The sequence below is a fragment of the Pteropus vampyrus genome, unplaced genomic scaffold (assembly GCF_000151845.1).
Source record: "Pteropus vampyrus isolate Shadow unplaced genomic scaffold, Pvam_2.0 Scaffold526, whole genome shotgun sequence".
Taxonomy (NCBI): domain Eukaryota; kingdom Metazoa; phylum Chordata; class Mammalia; order Chiroptera; family Pteropodidae; genus Pteropus; species Pteropus vampyrus.
Genome location: NW_011889307.1, coordinates 766,989 through 792,748, shown reverse-complemented (window position 1 = coordinate 792,748; position 25,760 = coordinate 766,989). Strand labels below are relative to the sequence as shown.

Genomic DNA, 25,760 nt, shown 5'->3' with positions numbered 1-25,760 from the left:
AAAGAACAGTTTTCATCAACACTTACTCTTCTTCCTGGGAGTAGAAAAATGATAAATGTAACAGAAGTTCCTGCCAGGGTATTTCAGCACATTCTTTTAGTACGTTACATTTCCTAATACAGTCTGGTCTTGCCTCTGTGAGTCTGGTTTCTTATTGGTAAACTCTTCATTTATATTCACTTGGCCAGACAGTCTGTAGTATGCTCACACAATAATCTCCCTCTCTTTTTGTCCTCAAAGTGATCTATAGAACAACCTTGTTATATATCTCTTTTAGACATAGAACACTATACACTACTTCCTCTCTTAAGGGTTGTTTCTTCTAACCAAGTTATTCTATCATTATATTCCAGTAGCTTTACTCCAAAACTCTTGATCATGTATTATATTAAAATGTATTCTTTATTTTTTTTTTGTTCAGTGAATTGTCTGAGACTTCAAGTGCAATTGTGATGTCTGAGAAATTAAAACTGTTATTCTTTTTACCTTATATCTTACAGTCTTCAGAGATCATAGCTGGTTTTTTATAGAAAAAAAATACTGAATTAATTTTGGTGACTCAAAACAATATATAAGTAGATTATTTTATCCTTTCAAATTAAAACCTCCTACTTTTAACTGATTAATGGTTTAAGCACAGGTTACTATGTATGTTTAACCGACTTAAGTTTACGTGAACTTGAAATAATACCATTAAATTTTCAGCTGTTTCAGCAACAACCAAAGCGAAAGAACTAGTTAAATAGCCACCTTTGCTCCTAACCTACGAAGAGTTAAGACACATACAAATTTTATGGCAAGTAATCTAAAACTCGTTTAGAAATGATTAACTGTTATTCTATCCAACAAGAAAACAAATACAACAGATCTAATTAGTTAAGAAACCGGATACTCATCATGCAGTTTCAGTGTCTAGTAACAAATCCCTAAACTTTAAAATTCTGTTTCACAACTTTTAAGTACTAATAACATATTTTAAAAAGTTGAGATCCACTTTAAACTACATATAGAAGTACCAGAATACACAATTATCAAGTAAATGTGCTTATACACCAAAGATTCTCAGGTCTAGTTTTAAAGCTCAACCTGGCAGTCTCCAAAGATTTCAGCATATATGAAGAACAGTCATTAGAATAACCTTCAAAAATAGAATTTTACACGGGGTGAGAAATATCAAATATCTGAATGTTCTACCTCTAGAAAGCTGACAGGCATCAATCTATATTTTTCATGTAAAAACGTGATTGACTTCAGTCGGCCCAAAGGACAAGTTATATTTTTCTCTTATCAAGAATTAAAAGTGCCAAATGTAACCACTAGAAATTAAAACAAACATCTTAGAATAGTTTTTTCAGTACCTTCAAATTCTGACAAAATAGAGTACATTGAAAAAATTAAATATACCAATTTTGTTTACTGCTATCAGGCTCTTTTGAAAAACAATTCTTATTTTTTTTGTCCATATTCAATTAATAATAAAATTGAACTCTTGTTTTTTCATGTCTGAGCTAATAGCTCTAGGGTATTCCTAAAAACAAACAAGCAAACAAAAACAAAACAAAACAAAAAAACAACAAAGAAAAAAGAAAAAATAATCAGAAACAAGAAATGTTATAAGATAGTTCAAAGTAACGAACCTATAATTGATAACATTAACGGTGACTGTCCTTAAGCTTACAATACACTTTAGTGTTTCCCTTAATGAGTGTCTCAGTAGATTTTTTGGTTGTTGACAATACCTTCATCCACTCCAAATACCCTCATCGACTTTATTAAATTCAAGAAAATAGTCTAAAATATTGGTTGCAATTCCAGAAGTGCCAAATTAAAAATAATTGCTGCTGAGTAAAGTGGCCTTCCTTTTATTCAATTATTTTTGATATATGTGCATTTTAAAATTCATTATTTAACAAAAAATGACTTTTAAAATATATATTTCAAGTCTTTAAAAGTTAATTCAAAAGAAATGTATAACATTTCATTTGAAAATAATTTCAGCAAATATATGCAAGATTCCTACATGAACTGTAAATCTGTCATCAAAACCATCACATTTTAGTATTTTTAAAGGAAAATTCAAGGTAGATTTTTTTCTCCTGCATTATGCAATTGATTTTAGATAATACTTTTACATGTAAAAATAATTTACACTAATTAACTCAGGCAGAAAGTCTGACACTTTATCCAAATAACAAGAACAAAATGAGCAATGAAAAAATAGCAAAAGCCATTATAAAAAATAGTAAATTCCTAAATTTCTGTGTTCACACAGATTAAAAACGTTTATCAATTAACTATATCACACAGATTGTAGCATACTTTAAGCTATTATATAGAAAGTTAACATAGGATATTTGAAATTCAAGCTGCACTTACCAAAATATTTTTAACCTGAGTCTTAGATTCTGTCTTCAGAAATGTACTTGAAATAATGTATGGTAAAGTTATTTAGTAGTATAATTCAAGGTGCTCTTAATACTGCTTCTTCTTAAATATTTGTGTAAAATTATATTTATTCTATTTTTGGGGTTCCCTGAACACAAGGAAATGTATGAATTAAGAGCTGTTATTTTTTTCCTGCTATACAAGCATATGAAGATATCTTTTTTATTTAAAATGCCTTGAGTTAATTTCATTTTCGTTTTTCAAGTTATTTTAATTTCAAGAGGTCAAAAAATTATCATAGATACTTGAATATGCCCATGAAATATATCACACTCACTAAGGAATTTAATACAAGTTCATTAAAGAATATCAAATTAATCATTTCCTCCTATAAATATTTTTTATTTATTTTGTGTTTAGAAGTTGCAGTTTTAAGTACTATTAACAGAAAATACATAACAAAAGCTTCCTAACGAGTGAAAAAAATAATTATAAATGCTGGAAAAATTGGCCTCATTAACATATTTACAGACTTTACTTAATACATACTCCATTGGAAATTAATTATATGACATTTATACAAGCATTAACATTTCCAAATCACTCTGTGTAGTGAGCACTTCAGTTCTTTACTGTCTATACTCAAAGGTGAAAGTCACTCAGTTTCTGAAGACAACACTGACAAGCATCAGAAATGGTCAATCTGAGATATTGTTAACATATTGTTCTGTTCCTTCCCCTACAGACGTTTCTGTTGAGTAAGTGTCCTTAAGATTCTTTTTCTCTTTGCTCTGATCTTCCTGCAGCTTCAGAATTATGTTTCGGATTTCTTCTCTTTTTGTTCTCATTCTTGGGGGAGGAAACCAGTTTGCCAAATTCATAGGTAGTTCAAAATCGAGAATTGGATTCTAAAAATAAAAATATTAAATGCACATTTAAAATTATAAGAATAGTTTAGTTTCAATCACAAAAGCATTCCAGAGTTAAAAATGAAAAATCAGTAACTCATTTAGTATGTATTTATCCATTATCTATCACATACCAGGCATTTTGATAGGCACTAGAGATATAAGACAGTTTCTGCCTACAGATCTTAAAGTCTAGACCAGGGGTCAGCAAACTACAATTAGTGAGCCAAATTCTACCTACTGACTGTTTTTATAAATAAAGCCTTACTGGAACACAGCCACACTAACTTGTATAAATGTTGTCTGTGGATGCTTTCATGCCACAACATCAGAACTGAGTAGGAACAGAGATTATATGGCTCCAAAGCCTAAAATACTATTTATTATCTGGCCCTTTATAAAAAGGTTTGTTGATGCTAGTCTAGACAGACAACAATTAAAACAATGAATATGACAAATATTATGACAGGAGAAGCAGAGAGCCCTATGAGAGTACATATCTGGGGACTTAACAAAATTTCAAAAAGAAATGATGTTTAAGCTAAGACCTGAAGAATGAGTAGGAGTTAACCAAATAAGAAATGACAAAAGCAACAGGAAAAAGTATTCCAGGTAAGGAAATATGTATCAAGGGCTAGATACAAGAATATGATACAATATATGAAAATGAATGACATTCAGGTGGCTGGTATATAGAATGCTAGATTGATAATGGTAGGAAATGAGGCAAGGAGCTTGGACATGAGTTGGACCTTGCAGGCCACATGATTTTGGTCTTAACCCAAAAGCAACAGGAAGCCACTAGAAGATTTAAAGCAAGAAAGTAATATGATTAGATTTGGGTTTTTAGAAACAACTGTGAAAAACAGAAGGCAAGAGGTCTAGTTAAAGATTGAAACAATAGTTTAGAACAGTGATGTTAGTGTACTGAACTTCAAAAGTGGCAGCAGGGATAAAGAATTGAACTTATCTGACATGAAGTGACAGAATTCATGGGACTTAGTAGTACACTGGCTGGTGGATAAAGAAGAGGAAGGAGTTAAGATAACTGTAACAAATATCCAAGAGAAATATACATGGTATTGTATCTCTGAAGTCAAAGAAAGAGTGTCATGAGGAAGGAATGATCTACAGTGTCAAATGGTGCTTTGAAGTCAGGAACAATTTCAATATAAGGGTGAAGATCAAGCCAGATTATAGAGATGTGAGAAGCAAGTAAGATTTGTGAAAATAGAGACAGTAAATATGAATATTTCTCCAGAAATATATCTGTGAAGAGAAAAGAGAGTGAAAGAGGCAGCCCAAATCATGAGAGATTTCTTAATATGGGAAGAGCCAGTGGAGAGGGGGAGTTGATCAGTGATGAGGAATGAGGTCAACAAGCCTTGGATTTGATAAAGTACAATTTTTTATGCCTTAAAAATTCTCTAATTTGGTAGTTTTTGCTCCCTGGAATAATTTTTGAAACAACAGTTTTGAAATTCTTTAAAATGTTTGCTACTATGTTTTTAATACTAACATAAAGCCAAATACACTATTTTATTATTTATTATATCAGATCCATTAAATTGAAACCCACCTCAAAAAAGCTCTCTACATACTGCAATACGTATACACCACAATCACTGAAGTTGTTTTGCTGGGGTACTTTTGGATTAGAGCCTTTCATAACATCTTTGGAAAAACTTCTTTTGCTTCCTTTTTTAACTTCCCATTCCACCTCTAAATATCTGCAATAATGAACATATAGTAAGAATATACACATATAAATATACATAGTCCTTTATTTCCACCAGAATACAAAGTTCAAGGTACAGTTTTGCACTTACTCTCTTAGAATTTTTACAACATTTGACCGAGAAGGGCCTCTGAGTGAGTCCATCAGTAGGATACAAGGTCTACAGGGTAGAAATGACCAAATGTTAATACTTTATAATGTTAAAAAAGTATAAAGAGATGCGTGTTAACAATGAAATGTAAAATCTTCAATATTCCCTTAGTATGCTTCGGTAAAACTTGGGGGAGGGGGAGAATAAACCTTATAGACACATATATCCTTATAATACTTAAATATCCAGGTTATCTTAAATACTAAATAAGAGAATATTAATTTAACCATATCTTAGTTATGAATATATTTCACTAAAGTTCCATTGCTGATTTCTAAATATACTTCAAAATTTAGTAGAAAGTGAAAACAATTCTGAAAATTTGAACACCTCCATATTCCAAATTGCCAAAAGTGGGACCATGCGACAGTAGAAGAAAATAATCCCATGTTTAACTAAAACCTATTATAGACAATAAACAGGTAATCATCACATGAAAGAATTAGTTTAGAATCCAGTGATTTTCACAAGATTCCACTTTGAACACTCACTATTAATAAGACTCAAAAGTTTGGAATTTGGAACAGATCTCATAACTGCTCTAGGTCTCTGTAATTTCCTCTATAAATGAAGTCTGCTTTTCAAAAGTTGTTAATGGAAGTTTCAGCCAACATTTTCCACAAAAAAGTCAAAAGAGATGAAGTCTAGAAATGAGCAGTACTTTGCCAATTAAGAAGTCTACAGCCCCTGGAACATAGTACTTCCGAAACCAAACAGACATTCTCATTTGGGGTTCCCATCTGGAACATGTCCCACAGGACTGCCTTAAGTCAGTCCACAGCCTTCATCTTGTAGCTATGGAAACCTGGGTAAACTCGAATCCCCACATAACTGATTTGAATGACAGTTCTTTATCCTTTTCTGTTCCAAATCATTTTATATCCAAAAGGATATAGTAGTTCTTAATGGAAGTGTTTGTGTGTGTGCGCACACACTGAAAATGGGCAAAGAAAGGACTGAAATGATTCTTTCTCCCCAATTTGATCCTTGTACACTGGGCATGACCCACTTTTCCTCACTGACCCTGACGGTCATTGTGGCTTTTGCTGAAGTACTTGCTTAGATAAAAACTGCTTAGTCATGTTTTATACTATGAAGGTACATAAATAAATATTATCATGTAGTCTGCAAGATATATAGTTAATGCTTACTGTTTACAGATAGTAGGCTTTAAATGCCACTGTCCCATTTCTGAATTGCAATTGTCATCAGCAAGGAATCCGTCATCACTGCTATCATCCTATAAAAGAGAGCTTACTGTTAGTATTGAAAATATACAATCTAAATAACTAATAACCTAACAAAATAGCACTATCAAATATAAAAATATTTGTAACAAATATGTAAAAAATATCTTTTCTATTTAGGTGATCAGACACTAGAAAATACTTGATTCCAGTTTTATGAAAATTCCAGTTATATACATTTTAATGAAAACTAGCAATCAGAGGTCACTGAAATATTGTTACATCATTTACTCAGTCCAGAATAATTTTTAAAGAGTGAATTATATTATGACTGACTCTTCTCTGGTCAAATACTACTGCTCGGATTTTAGGTTTTTTTTTTTGAAAATATAGTTTGTTGGCTAAGACAGCTGTTTCACAATAGGACAGGAGTGACATACTTATTATTCTTTTACATAAATATTTTTTTCAAATCAGAAGTATTTCAAAGGCTTTTGGAAACACTATTTTCCTTAACAAAGCCATATATCTATTTCATTTGAGAAAAAGACAGTATAATGACATCGTGTCCTGTTTGGTAAATTATCCTGAATATAAACAAATAAGACTTTTTTATTCTTTGAGAAAGCTTCTGGCAACCTGATGAATAAAATAATCAACAGTAGAATAAGAACAATATAGTTAGATTAGTTAGTTCACATAACTGCTATGAGCAAAGAAGCATAAGAGCTCACTCATTAAAAACCTTAAATCTGTCTGTACCCATAATATGTGTCTATATATGTTGGAGAGAAAAACATTTCATAGCCAAGGAACATCATACAAAAAAATGGCTTTTGTTCACAAGAGGATTAAGCAAAAAGGAAAAACAGTGCAGTACCAAATTATCTTCACTACTAAGTAAATTCAAAGTTTGTCCTACCAACTAAAGAAAGGTTAGAGAATTAAAGAAATGTATGCTGGAGGATTCATATAAACCTTTCTCTCAATATAAAGCCCTCTTTAATTGAGGTTATAAAATATTTTCAATAATATACTTTATTCTTGATGTTAGTAAAGTTTATTAGAACAAGTGAGATGCTAAGTAAATATCAGAACTGACCTGTTACTTTTAACTAAGTATAATCTACTCCTGCCATATATATGACAAAAGAAAAATTATTGGAAAAGTGGAAGAATTTAATTTTGCTGTGCTCATGTACCATATAATCAAAATTTTAAACATCTGCCTCTTAATGTCAAGTCAGACCAAAGATTAAGGTATGGGCCACAAATGCTTTAAAAGAGGAAGAGAAAGGGATGGTAGGGATAGGGTGAATTACTTTCGTATGAAGTCTTTCTGAGGTGGGTAATATTAGTTTTGTCTACATGGTAGTGGTGGTGATGGTGGTGGGGCCTCAAAACTAAAGCAAAACAGCACTAATACATTTATCCTAGCACCTTTTGACTGAAAATTGAATTTGTATTTTGAGATGAGACCCAAATCCAGAAGCATGAGTTACTGCTTCAAGGGCTACCTCAAAGACTTCAAAGAAAAACTTTTAGATAAAACATTAGAACTTTTTTGCCAAGCAGGTTTCACCTGGTTATCCTGATCCTCTGAGAAGTCGATTAGCTCATCTTCAAGCATTTTACTAGCTTCAGTTGATTCATCACTATAGTTTAGTCTGATTTTGCTTAAGCCATCTGTATCAATAAGAAACATTATGTAATGAAAAAGAACATGCGTATAACTTATAGTATATGATGTTAAGCTGGTAATCAATTCAAGTTATAGTAATTAAGGCTATAAAATCTACCTTAGCATGTAATATCCCTAAAATAAATAATTTTTATTTAAATTTTGGATTGGCATGTCAATTATAGTTGTTTTTACTACTCAGACCCTAAAATTCATTAAAATTTAAAAACTAGGCATCAATTATATGATTATACATTAAAATATATGTATGTATATGTGTATGTACATATAAATGTTTTTGTACTAGGTATGCAAGATATCTTTGATAATGGAAACTATAATAGTCAGAAAGTAACCTAAATATCCAGTAATAAGACAGTTAGCAAACTGTAGAACATAAAATAAAATACTGTAGATTTAAAAATTGTGAAAATAGAGAAAACTGTACTATATAAAGTAAAAAATAACATGGTTAAAATTAAGTGAAATAGGCCTGCTTTTGGACAAATAATAAGAAAAACACAAATGAAAACAATCGTCATGTTAGGATAGTGGTTATTGATGAGTTCCCCAACTCTGTATATTTTTTCTTGTTTGGTTATATTTACAGACTTTTCAATAAAATAAAATAATACAAGCCTAATGTAGGTGTTGGTAGTATGAAAATAAATGACTCATAAGAGAAATTTGAAATACATACTTTTAAAGGTCCATTTCAAGAATCTAAGTTCTTAAAAATCAATCATTTTGCTGAAAGAAGCTAATCCCACAAAATGTTTCAAAGAATGAAAGATTTACATGAAAATAATGAAAAATAAGCCAGGCACTTTAATACCAAATATACTAATATTGTTAATTATACAGTATACCATTTCCAAGTTTTAAGAAGCATGACTTTAAGGTATTTTAGATAGGATAAATTTTATTTTGGCTTCAGTTATAAAAAAGGAATTAAGAATAACAATACAAGCAAGATGGGATGGGAAAACAAAAATAAAAGGTGCTCCTGAAAAGACACGTATAAAAATCTAAATGCTATGATGGGAAACATACTATTTAAAATAACTAATAAAGCACTATGGTAAATCTTTTAGTTATGCAAAGAATAACCTTTTAATCTTTTTCCGAAAACTGTATTTTTATGTTTAAAGTTAAAATAACTATATTTGAACAGAATTTGTTCAAAAACCCTCAGCAAAGCAATATTACTTCTATCTACAAAACTGCTGTATAAACATGAAGCTTACAGAAATTAAACTATATGTGCATTTCAAAAAAATGGAGAAAAAATAATTTAAATAGTATAGTCAATTTCTTCAATTATTTTATTCAGTAAACAAATGCCCTGTTATAAATTGAGAGGTGATAACTCCATCAGCTGTTCTCTCAATCAGTCTCAGTTCCTGAGAGCTTCTCACACAATAAGATCATCTGAAGATGCTGAGTGTGATTCTAGAGTTTAAACATACACATTTTTTTTCATGTTCCATACAAAGACAACTATTTCATATGGTGCCCAACTGAAAAACACCAAATGAAAGTAGTGATACCACACACACATTACTATTTTCCTACAGCTGACCTTAAAAACCTAATTCCTGTTATAAGATACAATTCCACTTATTTACTACAGCATGTTATCTGACATCAGTAAACACTTATGACTATATGTGTTCAATGGTTAAAATGATATTAAAAGTATCTAAAATGCTTCACTGAATCCAATCAACTATAATCCCAGCCCAAACAGAAGTTAACTGCTGAGACATTAATCACATCACAAAAATTTTACAAGCTCTTCATATCCTAATTTTTAGTACATCATCATTTTATATAGGATAGACTGCTTAACCATCTTCTCTGAGGTATTAAGTCACCTTTAGAGAACACACTTATTTAATGTACTTTTTGGTGAATGATCCCTTAGAAACATCTGATGAAAGCTATGGGATCTCATTGCTGAAAATTGCACAGACCCACTGGCGACTACCACTTTCAAACTGTGGGACACTATCATTATTGGATTAAGACAAGCATTAAAAAGGATAGAAAATATTAGTGTATCACACAAAGGTAAATTTCCTTTATGGAAGATATAGTTGATACGGTTACACGCATATTAAAAACAAAACAAAAAACCAAATACAAATTATAATAAAAAATATAGAGAATAAGCAGATATTAAAAAGGCAAACTACATAAAACAGATTATTCTTTACTTTGATCTCCACTAGCATTTGTGAGATTATTTACTCAACTTTAACTGGCTACTACTGGACTAGAATATTAATTTGTAGTAGAAAGTCACTAAGAATATCTAGGGTTTGTGTAAATGAAACCCTAGGCTTTGTCCCATTGCTTTGTTTTAAATCATGCACTTTAATTCATTTTTGAATTCACATTAAAGTGTATGAGGTTACTGATCAAAGAAAAACTTAAAAAAAAAATAGTTCAATGGAGATACAATTCACATACCATTCCCCTCTCTGCTTCTTATCTCCCAAAGGCACAAAGATCAACACTCTAGGGCTACTGTCAGCTTTAGGCAGTTTAGTATGTCAAACAAATCAAAAATATTTTTAAAGAGCTCAGCAACAGCTTTCTGACTTACTAAAATAATAAAAGTACCAAGAGTATGTTCAGCATTCACAATTTTTGATAGCTTCTTTCTGAATTCACATAATTTCAGCTATGCCTTATACTGACTTTTTTCCTCCAAAGAAAATATATTGGGACTTATTCACAGTTTAATAAGTTTGCAAGGTACATACAAAAGCCATGTTATGGGTTTTATAAAGTAGACTTTAACTTTTGGGTTGGATAGGAAACTATATAGTTGATTTAATATGATATTTAAGTATTAAATAGATTTCTATAGTAAGTGCTAGAAATATAGAACTCATTCAAAGAAAAAAACAATATTTTAGAACTGAAAGGAAAAAGAGATTGGCCCAGTGCCCTTCTTCCCACTGAAAACAATGAAGGAGAGTAAGGAATAAGGAACTAACCTTTAATTTGAATATCAACAACTATTTTGGAGGAGAAAGCTTTAATTTCTGCCTCTGGCCACTTGATCTCAATTTGCTCATCTGTAAATTGAAAAGACTGCACTAATTCACATTACAGATCTAAGACTGTACAAGTACTGTTTATGCTGAATACAGTGAATTTCCTATGAAATAAAAATAAATATAAAATGTAGACCCTGTACCACCTTTTTTTGATGGTTTACAAAAATTTATTAAAATTCAAAACTGTTTGATCTTCTATTCCATGGGCATCCATCCATCCAGCTGCCTTTCAACAGGCCAGCAGCATGACTGCTACTGTCATAAATGCCCTTGAAATTTCAGTCAGAGGCCTGCCTTTGCTTAAAAACTCTTTGCACCAGGCCTTGTAACCAATCCAACTCTTTACAACTCCTCATACCTTTAGATAAGAGGTCTCCAAAATCTGCACCCCAACATGTCATCTTGTACTACATTTTAAAACTGCACTCTCTGTAGGGGTGAGGGGAGGAGAATGATTGCACAAGAGAATTTTTGGAGTGATGGAAAGGTTCTAAATCTTGATTGTTGTAGTGATTACATGACTATATACATTTATCAAAGCTCATTGAGCTACACTTATGAAATGAGAGTTACTGTAATTTATATCTTAATAAATCTGACTTTAAAAAAAGTGTGCCCTGAAATCTTAATCCTGTTTATAAAAAATCCAGTTTACTTTGAATTCCTTGATTCTTTCAAAACATTTAGAAACATACCTGTATGGTGCACAGAACTTAAATATTCATTCTGTAGGCCATTCTCACTTTTAGTCCTATCAACAACTTTCTGGCATGCAGAGTCTCCTTTATTTGATTCTTCATTTTCACTTGCAGTATGATTTATTTTTTTCAGACTACATTTCACACTGCATATGTTTCTCCGATAACGAGGGTCACTTTCTTCCTGTTCAGCACTTGAATCAATTACAGCTACGCAATGCTTTTTGTTTAGCATCTTCTTAATTACAGGCTTGGCAGAAGAGTTTTGTGAACAACTGTCCATTTCACTGGCTGAAGGAGAAGAAATACAACTGTCCTCTACAGTTGAACATTTTTGCATGGCTGTATTTTCATGGTAATGAGGATTAGGTTCATACTTTGGTTTTTCCAAACCAGGGAAACATACAACAGCCAAAAACCAGTGTGCACTGTAAAAAACAAATGAAACTACTGAATATATCAAAAAAGTTTATTATATTTGGCAATAAATATCAATTGAAATGTTTTTTCTAGAGCTTTTATGAAGAAATTAAGAATGTCCAATTTTTTTCAATTCTCAAATTAATCCATTTATTTATATGATCATTGATTCATGAAACAGAATACAATGTCTATTCAAAAATAACGTAATTTTTGTTAGAATTATGTAGCCTGTATTCACTTTTGCAAATAATCCTTTAAACCTTTTCTTGCTTGTGGAATGAAAAATTCATTGTTTTTTCAGATAATTTAACAAAATATAAGTATCACTGCAATTCATCATTCCCATTTACCTTCCTTTATTCTATTTATGTCAAAGGATAAAAACCTATCTAACCTTAAGATTAAAATGTCTTCAAAAGTCTAATTGGACTGTACAATTTTGAACATTGTCTAAATGTTATATATATATATATATATAGCTTTTTAAAAACTTTTACTATGTCCGTGATTTTCTGAATAAGGTAGGAACTGCTTAACATTGAAAATATTAAATAATCCAATCATGCTATATAGATTTTAAATACAGAACTTCAAGTATTAGTAGAGTTCCGACTATCAAGTGAGTGCTCATGATACAGCTGAATTCAGATACCCAACTGTAAGGTATAAGCCACAAGTAAGAAGCTATACAGCTAGTACTGGCTAATAGTCACTAATTTAATGAAGAATTTTAAGGGTTTACTATTCGCTAGGCACAGTGTTATGTGCTGGGATAAAATGCATAGGCCATAGATGTCAAGAACTTATTACTGAGCACAGTATTCGTCATATAGTAAGATGTTCAATAAGTATTTACTAAGAGAAAAAAATAATATAATTGATATAGATAAGTTATTCTACATTCTCATTTCTGCAAAATGTTAAATTACCCCACCAAGGTAATGCTAAAAACCAGTACTATCTCTTCATAAGTAGAAAGGTCACAGTGGCTGGCTTCATTATCGGTGTTATAAAGGACAGATGGAGGAGTGCTTCTCTTCTATTATTATTAGTCCTCAGTATCCTATGGAGTTAAGTCAGGACAGGGTAGTAGAAAGAGCAGCATACCAACTTCCTCACTTTATCAACTAAGAAAGCTAATTGTAGGTCACCTCTCAATTTCAGAAATTCTGTTAAAATGTGAAAAAATGTTTTAAAATTGATTAAATACAGTACAATAAAGTGATTCTCAACCTACAGCTATTAACTTTAGTCTATTTTTAACATTTCTTAGTTATAACATATGGTTAAGCCATAAATTTTCTGTCGCCTCACCTAAAAATTGGCTGAAAGGAGAAAGCTAAATTAGAAACATCTGAGATCACTTTCAACCTCTAAGAAGAGGCAGGGTTTTGCTTTTCTAATCTCTTTTAACAGCAGCTACACTGAGCTTAAATCACCAATGGAAGAAGAGGTAATTTCACTTAACTTTATATAGATTAGATCCAAATATCAAATTTCTGTCTCTTGTCAATTACTGTGACAATTTTTAAAAAATAGCTTTTAAATTTAAAGAAATTAACACCAGGAGAATTCAAATTAAATAGATGACAAATATATGGCAGTCTATCTAATATAATTAGTGTATACAAATATTTGTGGCTTTACTTCCTAAAAAAAAAAAAAAAAACAACCAAATTGAGCCCTCATGATTTGGAGGCTAGTCTTCCATCAACAAATGGCACAGTACTCTATTTGAAAAATTCTTTTCCTACTCTGCATCTCTGTTCATCCTCTACTTTTCACCAAGATGCCTGGAAGCATTGATCATAGTATTCATCAACATCAAACAGAGTGACTAAAAGGGATGTGCCTCTATTGCTAAATTTTGTGTATCTCAAATTATACTTCTATTTTAAATTTTTACAATTCATTTCTGATAAATGGCTTTCTATGCATATCCTCCCTTTTGCCCAGTGCAGCTCACATATTATTATATTTGTTATATTTTATATTTTTATATTTTATATAACAAATATAAACCTTATTTTGAGGAGAATGAAGAAATTAAAGATTAGTTTTAAACTGTGTTTGACATATACATAGCTTTGAAGAAGCTGGGCTTTGTAGCCATAACCAATGTTTTGACCTACCTTCCTATCTTTGGCTAGGCTGATTAGAAATCTTATCATTAAAGCAGGGTTTTAAATAAAGTTTGATTATACTACAGTGAACTTATTTTTCATAGTGAGAAAAAAAAAGCACATTCAGAAGCTAGCCAGGCACAGTTAGGCTTATTAGACATAAACAATCTCACAGAATATCAACCTCAGTCAAGGTTACTCTGCAACAATGATAAAATGAGACAAACCAAGGCCGTTTCATAATTTGTCTAAGCAGAGACAAACATAAGGTCACAATACAACCCCAAAAATATCAAACATCCCTCTTTTTTGCTAAATGAGTGAATGCTACTTCTTTACCCAAGAAAACCACTGCTTCTTTTGATCTTCCCCCAAATCACCAAACCAAGTCCCAAATTCTGTTATAGGCTCTTTCAAGCGCACTTGCATAGAGCAGCTTCATGGTTGCCCATGGTGTGAATTCTCCTTTGATGCAAGTAATAACCCCAACTTATCCAATTACAAGTGTATTCATGGGGTCTTTAGCCGAAGGGCATAGAAAAACAAAAAAAAATTAAATACAAATACTCTCAAGTCTTAATTATATAATAATACTATCCTACACATCAATACCTCTCTAGCTACTGGGGGAAAATAACGTTAAAGGTTTAACCACCCCCATTTACTTAGAAAATAGCTTCATGTAGTCAGCACAGTTTTCAGTTACAGAAAATGGCATAAATCTAGCCATCTTTTCTTTTTGATTAAGAGCCAAAGTGTGTTTTAAACTAAAGATTCAAATTCTTCTATGGGATATAATCATCTTTCTGTATAAAGTAGCCTTTCTATTGGTATTTGCTAGACCGTATGTACCATTTTTTAAAAATGACATTATTCCACATTGACCAATAAAACAAAATTAGAAGATTAGTGTTTGTAAAATTCAACTGTACATGATTCACTGGAAAACTCCATTAATTTGCATAAAATAAGCAGTACAAGTACAGATGTACATAAAAATTTGAAGAAGTTTAAAAATGGATAAATTCTTCACATCATAAACACATTTTCTAAAAATTGCCATCACATTTACATAAAGGAAAATCTTACTCACGCTTCATTAAGGGGTACAAAAATAAAATCCTTTTCAAAAATATCTACATGCCGGGTCCATGTTTTTACTCTCCCATGTCTCTTTTGCTGTATTCTGTAAGATAAGAGATATAGTATTACGCTTTAAAATGTTCCTAGTGCTTCAGCTTATATGCAAAAATTTTAAAATTATGAAGATTAAGAGGTTAACAGCTCAAAGAGCTGTATAAGATGACTTAACAAGTTGAGGAAAGAAAACAGAACATCTGAGATGGAGCCAGCAAAGTGTGAAACTGCCATCACTGAACCAGAAAGAATGAGATATTTAATTCCTGCTACTACATACTAGGGTAGACCAGTGCTACTATTTTTATTATGCAGAACTGGCAAGAGCAACCATATTGAGAAGCAAATCAGACCATAACCTATGATAACTGAGGAGAAGAAAGAAGAAAGGTGAGCATTATCATACAGTAGATGAAGTAGGATACACTATGATCATTGGTCAAAACCAATCACTGTCATCAACTTTAAGATGCAAAATGTAATCACTGAAATAGTAGAAAACACTGTTTATATTTTGCACAGCAGCCATCAATTCAAGACATTTAACAGCACTTATGACAAAACTGCCTCAACTCTGTGGTTGTATCTTTTGACCAATTACAAGAAAGTATTAGAACTGGATGCAATCACTATATAGAGAGGAATTATAAACAAAAGTACTCAAGCCTAATATGTACAATAGTATTTCCTTAACTTGTCTGAGAAGAATCATCCAAAGAACTTATTAAAAGTACAGATTCACAGGTTCCTTTCTTAGATAACATGGATGGATCATCTAGGGTAAAGCAGAGCAATCTGTATTTAACAAGTATCTAAGCAATTTTTAAAAAACTATCAGGCATATTGGGAACATACTGATTTAGATATCACACCTAAAACTTTTTGAATTCTAAGTATTCTTGAGGCTTCAGAAAATTGTGGATATTGATCTATCCACGATTCAATATTATATTGATTTTGCTAACTGGTAAATAATGTTGCCTCAATATGAATAAGAGATTTTTTACTAAGTTAAATTTGAGTGACTTACTAAATCTGTTAAATAATTTGAAAGATCATGACTTACGATAGATTAGTTGTTTCATGAATATTTCTCCTCTCTCTCTGATTAAGGCGTTTATAGAAAAAAGAACTGAATATATGAATTCGATCAGCTTCTTCTTTCTTCAGTTTTTCAAGCACCAAATATCTATTTTATAAAAAATAATTCCAATATATGAATTTAAGTTTACAACATACTAAAAGTCAAGCAGTGATTAAATATCTATTAAGCCATCATCAATCTCTATTCCTTATAACTGAAAGAAGTTATTAGCCAAGTTCACTTCATATTCTAGACAGCAACTACCAGATTATTCTCAAGTAATGAAAAATGGCATTTGAGAGTAAAACTATGATTACAAAGTTCTAATATTTTAAAACAAGGGCACACTCACAAATGTTCATAGAAACATTTGTAGTAGCCATAAAGTGGGAATGCCAGAAATGCTCATCAAACTAATGAATGGAAAAATAAAATATAACCATACAATGGAATATATTGTTCAGCAATAAGAAATTAAGTACTGACACATGCTGTAACATAGGTGAACCTTGGAAACATTATGTTAAGTGAAAGAAGCTATTTACAAAGGAACATATACTATGATTCCATGTATATGAAATGTTCAGACTATACAAATCCATAGAGACGGAGAAGAAATGAGTAATTGCCTAAAGCTGAGAGTGAGGTCAGAAGGAAATGGGAGTCACTGCTAATGGATACTGGGGTTCTTTTGCAGGATAAAAATATTCTAATATTGACTGTGGTGATGGTTGCATAACCGTCTGAATATATTAAAACCACTTTAAATGGGTGAATTGTATGGTATGTGCATTAAATCTCAATAAAGCTATTATCTCATGTGCTGTTTATATTAAACAGTTCAGTTAATAAACCATGAAGACCCAGCCATATATTACTTTTTATAAAAACAGAAAAGAAATAGAAAGAACCAATACAATGGTGAGGTTATAACAATGACTTTAAAGTGATATTACATTAGTTCTAATTTTTCCTTGCTTTAGTTTTTTTCCTTAAGATCTATAACAAAACAAAGCAAGAGTTCCTTTATATCACAAAGGAAAATTACAATATATTAAATTTAATTATGTTCCAAACTCCTTCAAAGGAGCTATGCACATTCAAGCTCATTACCACCTTCATTAAAATGAGGATAGTCTGAAAGCCTCCTTATATAGAAATAGCAAATGTCCCAGAGGGCACACCATGAGATCTATCACTTTTATCATTATATTTGATAATTCTAAAGCTTGAGTTCTGATGAAAAGGACCTAACTACTTACTGCTTTAGGGAAACTCAGGGTACCCCCCACAAAAGAAATTATAAGACAATGAATCAGCTCATAACACAATTTAAATCAATCACTAAATTCTACAATATGCTCAAAACAGAGCATGTAGTAAACAAACTAGATTTGAGCTTAGGGGCCATATCATAATGAGTGAACCATGTACTTTTATTCGCTCAAAATACAAAGTCTACTTTGTAAAACTAAATTGAATAAACAAAGGAATAATTCAACTTTAAAAAAAGTTATTTGTGATTTAAGAAAACGGACTCTCAATTTCACATGTAAATAAATCCATGCCTTTTAAAATAACTAGTTTTGTCTTTGTGATCTGACTTATATCCATAAGTATTTGTGACTATGTATAGTTCTGTTTTTATGTATATTTTAGAACTATTCATTAGAACAGCCACATCTCTTATTTTAGAATTAAAGTGAAAATTCAAGTTTATTACAAAAATCTTATAGGAATCTCTCCCATTGGGTACATTTTTTCTTTTAGTAAATAAATCATTTAAATATTGAATGTCATGGTGTAGCTGTTCACTTGGTATTTCATAAAGTGGACAATCTAACAATCAAATCATGAATGCTTTAATTATAGGATGAAGTTGAAAGATGATTTTGAAAGTAATTTTTATTAAAGTAATTCTATTCTTCTCTGCATTTTCTTAACATTCCCTAGATGCAATGCCCTTCTACTTCTTATAATATTGGCAAACTTTGTTTAAAAATTTGTTTCTAACTTGCAGAGTTAGAAATGGAAAAGAATGAGCAACTCTGGTAGCAGCCATTAACTTATTTTAATAGTGAAGTTAAAAAAAAGTTTCCTTTTTAAAATTTATTTCTAAGAATAAAACAAACATCAAACAAACATAAACATGGGCGTTTCTTTAAATTAAAAATTTTGTTAGGTTTTCATTTTTATTTGGATACTGATTTGCATCAAAAAAGGCAGAACTTGTAGATAATTAAGTTTATATGAAATTTGAGATTTGTTTTAAAGTGTAACTCTAAAATATCAAGGAGCCTCCTGAAAATACAAAGAATTTCAAGAGTATAAACAAATAACTATAGACTATTACTGTAATGTAAAAATTATAGATTATTTAAGTACGAAATGGAAGAAACTAAAATATAAACAAAATATAGGAATTCAACTAATTTTTTAGAACCACCTATATGCTTTCAACGAAAAACTTTTTAAATAGAGATACTTAAATAGGTTAAAAGTAAAGAGGTGAAGAAATATATACCATGCAAACAAATTAAAAGAAAGCTGGAATAACTATACTCATTTTGAACAAAGTAGGTTTGAGAACAAGGAAGATTATCAAGGATAAAGAAGGACATTACATAATGATAAAGGGGTCAATTCTCCAGGAAGGCATAAACATGTATGTGTTCTAACAACAGAACTTCAAATTACATAAAGCAAAAACTGATAGACCTAAAAGGAGAAATAGACAAATCCATAATTACAGTTGGAGATCAACCACCTTCTCAATAAGTGAAACAATAAGTATGTGGAAAATTAATTAAGGACATAGGATGACCTGAATACACCAACAAACAACTTGACTTAATTGACATTCACAGAACAACACTTCATCCAACAACAGTTGTGTATATTCACTTAAGACTTTTCAATGGCTTGATTTGTTAAATTAGTATACATTAGGATTAAGAGATAATATCTTTTTGTTAAAAATTATAGAAAAAAATACATAGCAACCTTTGCAATCTTAACCATTTTTAAGTGTACAGTTTGGTAGTGTTAAGTATATTCACACTGTTGTGAAACCATCTCCAGAACTTCACATCTTGTAAAACTAAAACTTTAATCCATTACATAACAATTCCCTTTCCCCTGCCCTCAGCCCCTGGTAACCATCATTTACTTTATTTTTCTGTGAATTTGTCTACTTTAGTTATCTAAGTAGAACCACACACAGTATTTGCCTTTTTGTGACGGGTTTATTTCACTTTGCATGTCTTCCAAATTCATCCATGTTGTAGCATGTAACAGGCTTCTGTCCTTCTTAAGGAAGATTAATATTTGTATTGTACGTGTGTACCACATTTTATTTATCCGCTCATCTACCAATGGTCAATTTGGGTTGCTTCCACCTCGTGACTATTTTAAATAGTACTACTATGAACATAGGTGTGCAGGTATCTAAGAACCTACTTTCAATTCTTTTGGATATATACCCAGAAATGAGATTGCTAGATCATATGGCAGTTCTATTTTTAATTTTTTGAGGAACCACCATGATGTTTTCTACATTGGCTATGCCATTTTACATTCCCGCCAGCAGTACACAGGGTGTCATTTGTTCACATTCTTGCCAACACGTTATTTTTCTGTTTTGGGTTGTTTGTAAATAGCAGCCATCCTAATGGGTATAAGGTGATACTCATTTTGGTTTTGATTTGTATTTCTCTGTTGATTAATAATATCGAAGATCTTTTCACATGTTTACTGGCCATTTGTATGAGATGACATCTTTTGATTTAGTTATCAAAAACTTTGAACTTGTCCTTGAATTTGTTAGGTCTCAAAAGGGTCTACGTCTGCAAAATTAGGCATTTACAACCTAGGGCAGTTTCTCTTGCCAGCAAATCTATGACATATTTATAATTTACTGAAACATATTCCATTACTATTAACTCTTCAAAAAATATATATATATTGCCTCGGAAAACAGGGTATAATTAACATATATAGGAATATATCCCTGATGGAAAAGAGATCATATTGGTTGATGATGTTGAATTCTTCATCCTTGTTGATTTAGTTGTTCTATCAATTACTGAGAGAGGGGAATTGATGTCTCCAGCTATGTTTTTGCATTTTTCTGTTTCTACTTTTAGATCAGCTTTTGTGTTACATATTTTGTACCTTTGTTGTATGGCATACCCATTTAGGACTGCTAAGTCTTCTTGGTGGATCATCCCTTTATCACTATCTAATGTCCCTTTTCAAACCTGGCAATTGTCTTTGCTCTCAAAAGTTTACTTTATCTGATATTAATACTTTATCTGATATTAATGCTTCCTTTTAATATTTGCATGCTACATCTTGTTCCATCCTTTTCCTTTCAACTTAACATATATCTTTATCTTTGAAGAGAGTTTTTCGTAGATAGGACATAGTTGGGTTATACTGTATAATCTGCTCTGTCAACAAGTTTCATGTGTTCATAACTGTTCATCAAAAAAGTTTATAATAGATGCTTTAAAATCTATCAGATAATTCTAATATCACTGTCACCTCGATGTTGACTGTCTACTGTCTTTTCTCATTCGGTTTGAAATCTCTGTGGTTCTTGGTGAAGCGAGCAATTTTAAATTGAAATTCGAATATTCTGAGTATTTTAAGATTCTGTTTTAGTGGGCTTTCCTTGACACCACACTCCAGTGGGTGAAGTGAATGCCATCTCATTACTGCTAGGTAGGGGTGGAGGTTTATGTTCTCTATTAGGCTACCATCAATAAGGAGGGAGGGGCTCCATATTACTGATGGATAGGGGTGGAAGGCTCCCCACTAAGCCTTCACTGATAGTACCTCCACCAGATTGGGAGAGGGAAGGGTACCTCATTATACCCCAGGGACCAGGGTCAAGTCTGGCTCTATATTAGATTAGGGTCACTATAACCTCAAAGTTATTCTGAGTCCTTATTTGCTTTGACCTTTGCTGTACTGATACCACCTCCTTCACCTCCTTTCAATTTTATGACATCACTTTCTCTGGATTTTTCTTCATATCTCTCAAATACCTTCCAAATTTATTCATGGGAGTCTGTCTATCAAAATCTACTCTACTGGTTCTGTCCTTATAGCTCTTTTTCTCATTCTGTATCCCTACCTAAACAATTTCATGAATTTTCATAACTACACTACTACTTGCAAAGTAAAGCCTTTTAAGTCTGTATGTCTCCAGGCCAGAACTCAACTAACCTCCAGAACCATATATTCAACTGTCCACTTTGTTGTATCAGATGTCTAAAAGAGATGTCTTCCTCCTCGGCCTAAACCTATTCTGCTTTTGCATTCATTGTTTTGGCTAGTGGCAAAATCATTTAGCAGGTCTCACTAGTCAGAAAACTAGGAGTTATTTGGCACCTATTTCTCTCCTTAATATCCATTCAATCGTGCCTGGAGTCCTGCTAAACAATTCTACCTCTTAAAACATTTCATTATTTCCTCTTCACTCCAACTAAAATGCCTTAATTAGGCTTCTTTTATCATCTTAATTAAATTTCCTTAAAGCATCTCTCATCTAGACATCTGCAATAAACATGCTTGTCAAAATGATCTTAAGGAAACTCAATTATGATATCATTTCTCTGATCAAAACCTATCAATTTTTATAAGTGTTTTCTTTCCCCAAACAGTGGGTTGCAACCATTCGTAGGTTATAAAATCACTCAGCAGCTTTCAATAATCAGATTTTTTAATTGTTTTGTTTTATGAAATACATCTGAATAAACCAGATAATATTGGAGAGCACTAGCCACATTGATACTTAGGTTGTTTTGTTTCATATACACGCCCATTTTATATCATCAGTAAACACATATAAATTTATACATGTATAAACACAGTATACATACATGTATATGCATGTGTATACTGAATCATGGTGTAAGTTCTTACAGGAAAGCTTCTTGGTCCCTCATACTTCCAACCCTCAAAGAGAATGAAGCCTTCTTTTACTGCTGTATCTGTCAATGCTTTAATCCCATATTTGTGTTTCCTACCACACCATAAACTTCTACCATGGTACTTGGCACATAGCTGGTACTTGCTGAACATTCACTGAAGAAAATGAGTGAAATCATACTTTTGTGCTTACTCAACAAATTATTACCTAACCTAGGCCCATAATTTTTTAAAGGCTTAACAACATTAACACTTAACACTATTAACAACATAAGCTATCATTGAAGAACACTTTGAATGCCAGGTATTTTTCCTAGTGCTTAACATGTATTATCTTATTTAATCCTTACCACCCTTTTAGATTTTATTATTCTCCCCATTTTTAAAATGAGGAAACACAGGTAGAGACATTAAATAACTCCGCAAATATCACAAAATAAGTGGCAGTGACTAAATTCAAAACTCAAAAAGTTTTGACTCTAGAAAACAAAGATATACATTATAGAATGTTAAAGACTTGCTAAAAGGTTAGTAGAAAATTAACTTACTTCAAATAAAAATCTATAATAACATCATTTAAAAATTCTCCTTCACTTAGACAGTGCAGGTCCTCATTAGTAACGGAGATGCCTCCCTTAGCTGGAGGTGGTGGATATACTATCAATCTGTAACAAAATTTTTTAAAAAAGCAAATGATCAAATATATGTGTATGTATATAATTAAAATGAATTAAAATAGAGAAGAAATTTAAAGGTGTTGCAAATGTAAAGGAATTCTCTCACTTTTCTACAGGGCCCATGAAGATAGTGTGACTCTCTCCAGTTTCTTCCTCATCATCAAAAAACTGGAATTCTTGTTTGTTTTTAAGTTGTATTTTAGATTCAAGGGGCACCTGGAAAAGAAAATTAAATGATCGATTCACAAAGTAAATTGGAAATTTTTTAAATAAAAAGAGCAAGCACAAGGCAAGAATGCTTTTAAAAAGTATTAAAATATGAATCTAAAAAGTATGCATTTTTAAAAATTAAAAATAAGAAACAAGAAAAACCAGGGTCCACCATCCCTTTTTTAAAATCTGTTAATTTATAGTGCAGTGATGTTCTTCTAATTTTTGTAACAATCTTGTTTTCTGGTATTTTGTCTCTCTAAGATCTCCACTATCGGTATTAAATTAGATTGTTAGTAAAGTCCAAAGAATGGATATAATATTTTTCTTCCTTCTAGCAGTGGAGGCCTACCTAAGTTCTGTGGCTAGGCAGTCCATAGGATATAGGAGCAGAGGCTCAGGGAACACAGTTCAATGAGCTTCAGTACTCCAGTTAAAAAGTCCTTAAAAGAAGAGCCTTCCCTTGAAATCTGAGCCCATCGCAGCTGGCTTGTGATTCCCTTCCTTCTTCTATTCTTTTCCTCATCCCACTAGCTGTGTGGATAGCTCTTGTCCGGTGAGGCCTTGCTCAACTTTACTAAGATTGTGCCTTGAATAACACTATCTCCAAGTGTGTAGCTGAGTTGAAAGATTTTAACTGTTCCCAATAAAGTCAGCACAATTCAGTTGCTGTAGTAGGGGACAAATTTAGAGCATTTAAGTTATATTTGTATTATTGACTTTGTACTATGTGTTACAATAGTACTGTGGTCTTTGGTTCAGGCGGATTCAGAGTTACCTACTGCATTAGTTATTCTAGAATTGGATAAACATATCGAGAGTCAGGTCAAATGCTAAGTGTCCTTCACTTCCCAAGTTTTCAACCATGTATGTACATGTTACATGTTACATATAAATGTACACCAGGGACCAAAATTCTTTTAATTTGTATTGAAGCCAATGGCATCACTGGGAACCACTAGCAAATTTAAGAAACAGAGTAATAACAGATTTGAATGTAGCAGTGTATATATATATATATATATATATATATATATATATATATATATATATACACACACACGTATGTTGAGAGTTAGGCAAAAAAGAAAAGATGAGAGAAAAAGAACAGGAAATGAAAAAGTAAAGACAAGAAGAGAGTACGCAAAGGAACTAAAAATGCTTCTGAGACCTGTACCAAGTACAATTTGTGTCACAAATCATCTACCCAAAATGAGCAATATTATAATGAAATATATTTCTTTAAAGCTACACATTAAGATTACATTTTAAAAATTAAAAAATATAATTACATTTTTAGTTTTGTTTTCTTTTTGCATACAACTTCCTTTAATGCTCTCTTCATAGGTTCTTGTACAGGCAACAAGTCTGCTATTGGCTTCTTCAAAGGGAATTTTTGCAAAAAAATTAGGCACATTATTCTTTATACCAATGTCAGTAATGATACTTTCAAACACCATATTTGCTTGAGGATCGAGGCCATTTTGAAAAATTAAAATTATATATTGTTCTTCCGAATCTGAAAAGAAATCAATAAAAATACAAGTCTAATAGAAAATGAGTAAATAAGGAGATATTAGAAAAAGAATAACAACTAGTTATTCCAAGAATATCACTAGAATTCCTAGTGGTATCAATGTTCAAAACAATTTCATATTTTTTGTATACGCACTGTATGTTTGGCATATGAAATATGAAATAAAGACAAGTGACAGTGTTAACTCACAATGTCACCTGAGTTATTAAGAGAAAATAACCAGGATACATTATTCTAGAAGCAGCTCAAGAACAAATCTATTCATGGGTGTAACTAATTTACTTCACCTAGTAGGATCCACATATATTTATAGTTTTAAATATATATCAATTTTTTTGTCAAATGAATAAGCAATTGTCAAGTGAATTGGTCTATCTGGAAAGAATTTAATTGCAAAGTTGTTATTCATTAATGTGTCGACTCTTGCAGCTTTACTAGTATTTATCATTTATTCACTATTAAGGTGAAGCAGAAATTACTGCTGAAAATTATTTTATAACTAGCCGTGCTATGCCATAAATGCTAGAGGTGAAGAGAAACTAAAGAAACATATCATTGATTACAGAGATGAAGATACATCCTATGAACTTGCAAACTTCCTATTCAGGCTAAATTCAAAGGATTCCAGACATATATGGTTAATTTACACTTAGCACCTATCAGTGTATCAAAAAATTCATTTTACTTAGATAATACAGTGGTAAAATTAAGAGTGCAGACCTTTTGAGTTTTAATCATTCTGAAAACTTTCTAAATGGGCAAACCTGGGTTTTATCTTCAGACCTCCCACTTTCTGTGGGCTTTTACTCATCT

The 25,760-nt window shown here is 31.5% G+C and overlaps 1 protein-coding gene across 14 annotated transcripts in view; it reads right to left on the bottom strand.

Moving 5' to 3' along the window:
• Positions 1-2,763: 2,763 nt before the first annotated feature.
• Positions 2,764-25,760, bottom strand: part of SENP6 (SUMO1/sentrin specific peptidase 6) — a 93,796-nt gene continuing 70,799 nt past the window's right edge. For 9 of the 14 annotated variants that reach the window (XM_011383563.2, XM_011383562.2, XM_023525105.1 and 6 more), the window contains 12 exons: positions 24,703-24,929; positions 23,307-23,416; positions 23,072-23,188; positions 16,569-16,691; positions 15,459-15,551; positions 11,817-12,247; positions 11,059-11,139; positions 7,952-8,055; positions 6,334-6,422; positions 5,123-5,191; positions 4,873-5,023; positions 2,764-3,293 (listed from right to left, as the gene is read on the bottom strand). In XM_011383563.2, coding sequence (XP_011381865.1) covers positions 3,084-3,293; positions 4,873-5,023; positions 5,123-5,191; positions 6,334-6,422; positions 7,952-8,055; positions 11,059-11,139; positions 11,817-12,247; positions 15,459-15,551; positions 16,569-16,691; positions 23,072-23,188; positions 23,307-23,416; positions 24,703-24,929 — 1,805 coding nt within the window. In that variant the 3' untranslated portion in view covers positions 2,764-3,083. The remainder of the gene's footprint in view (positions 3,294-4,872; positions 5,024-5,122; positions 5,192-6,333; positions 6,423-7,951; positions 8,056-11,058; positions 11,140-11,816; positions 12,248-15,458; positions 15,552-16,568; positions 16,692-23,071; positions 23,189-23,306; positions 23,417-24,702; positions 24,930-25,760) is intronic. The other 5 variants (XM_011383565.2, XM_011383564.2, XM_023525107.1 and 2 more) reach the window with 2 other exon arrangements.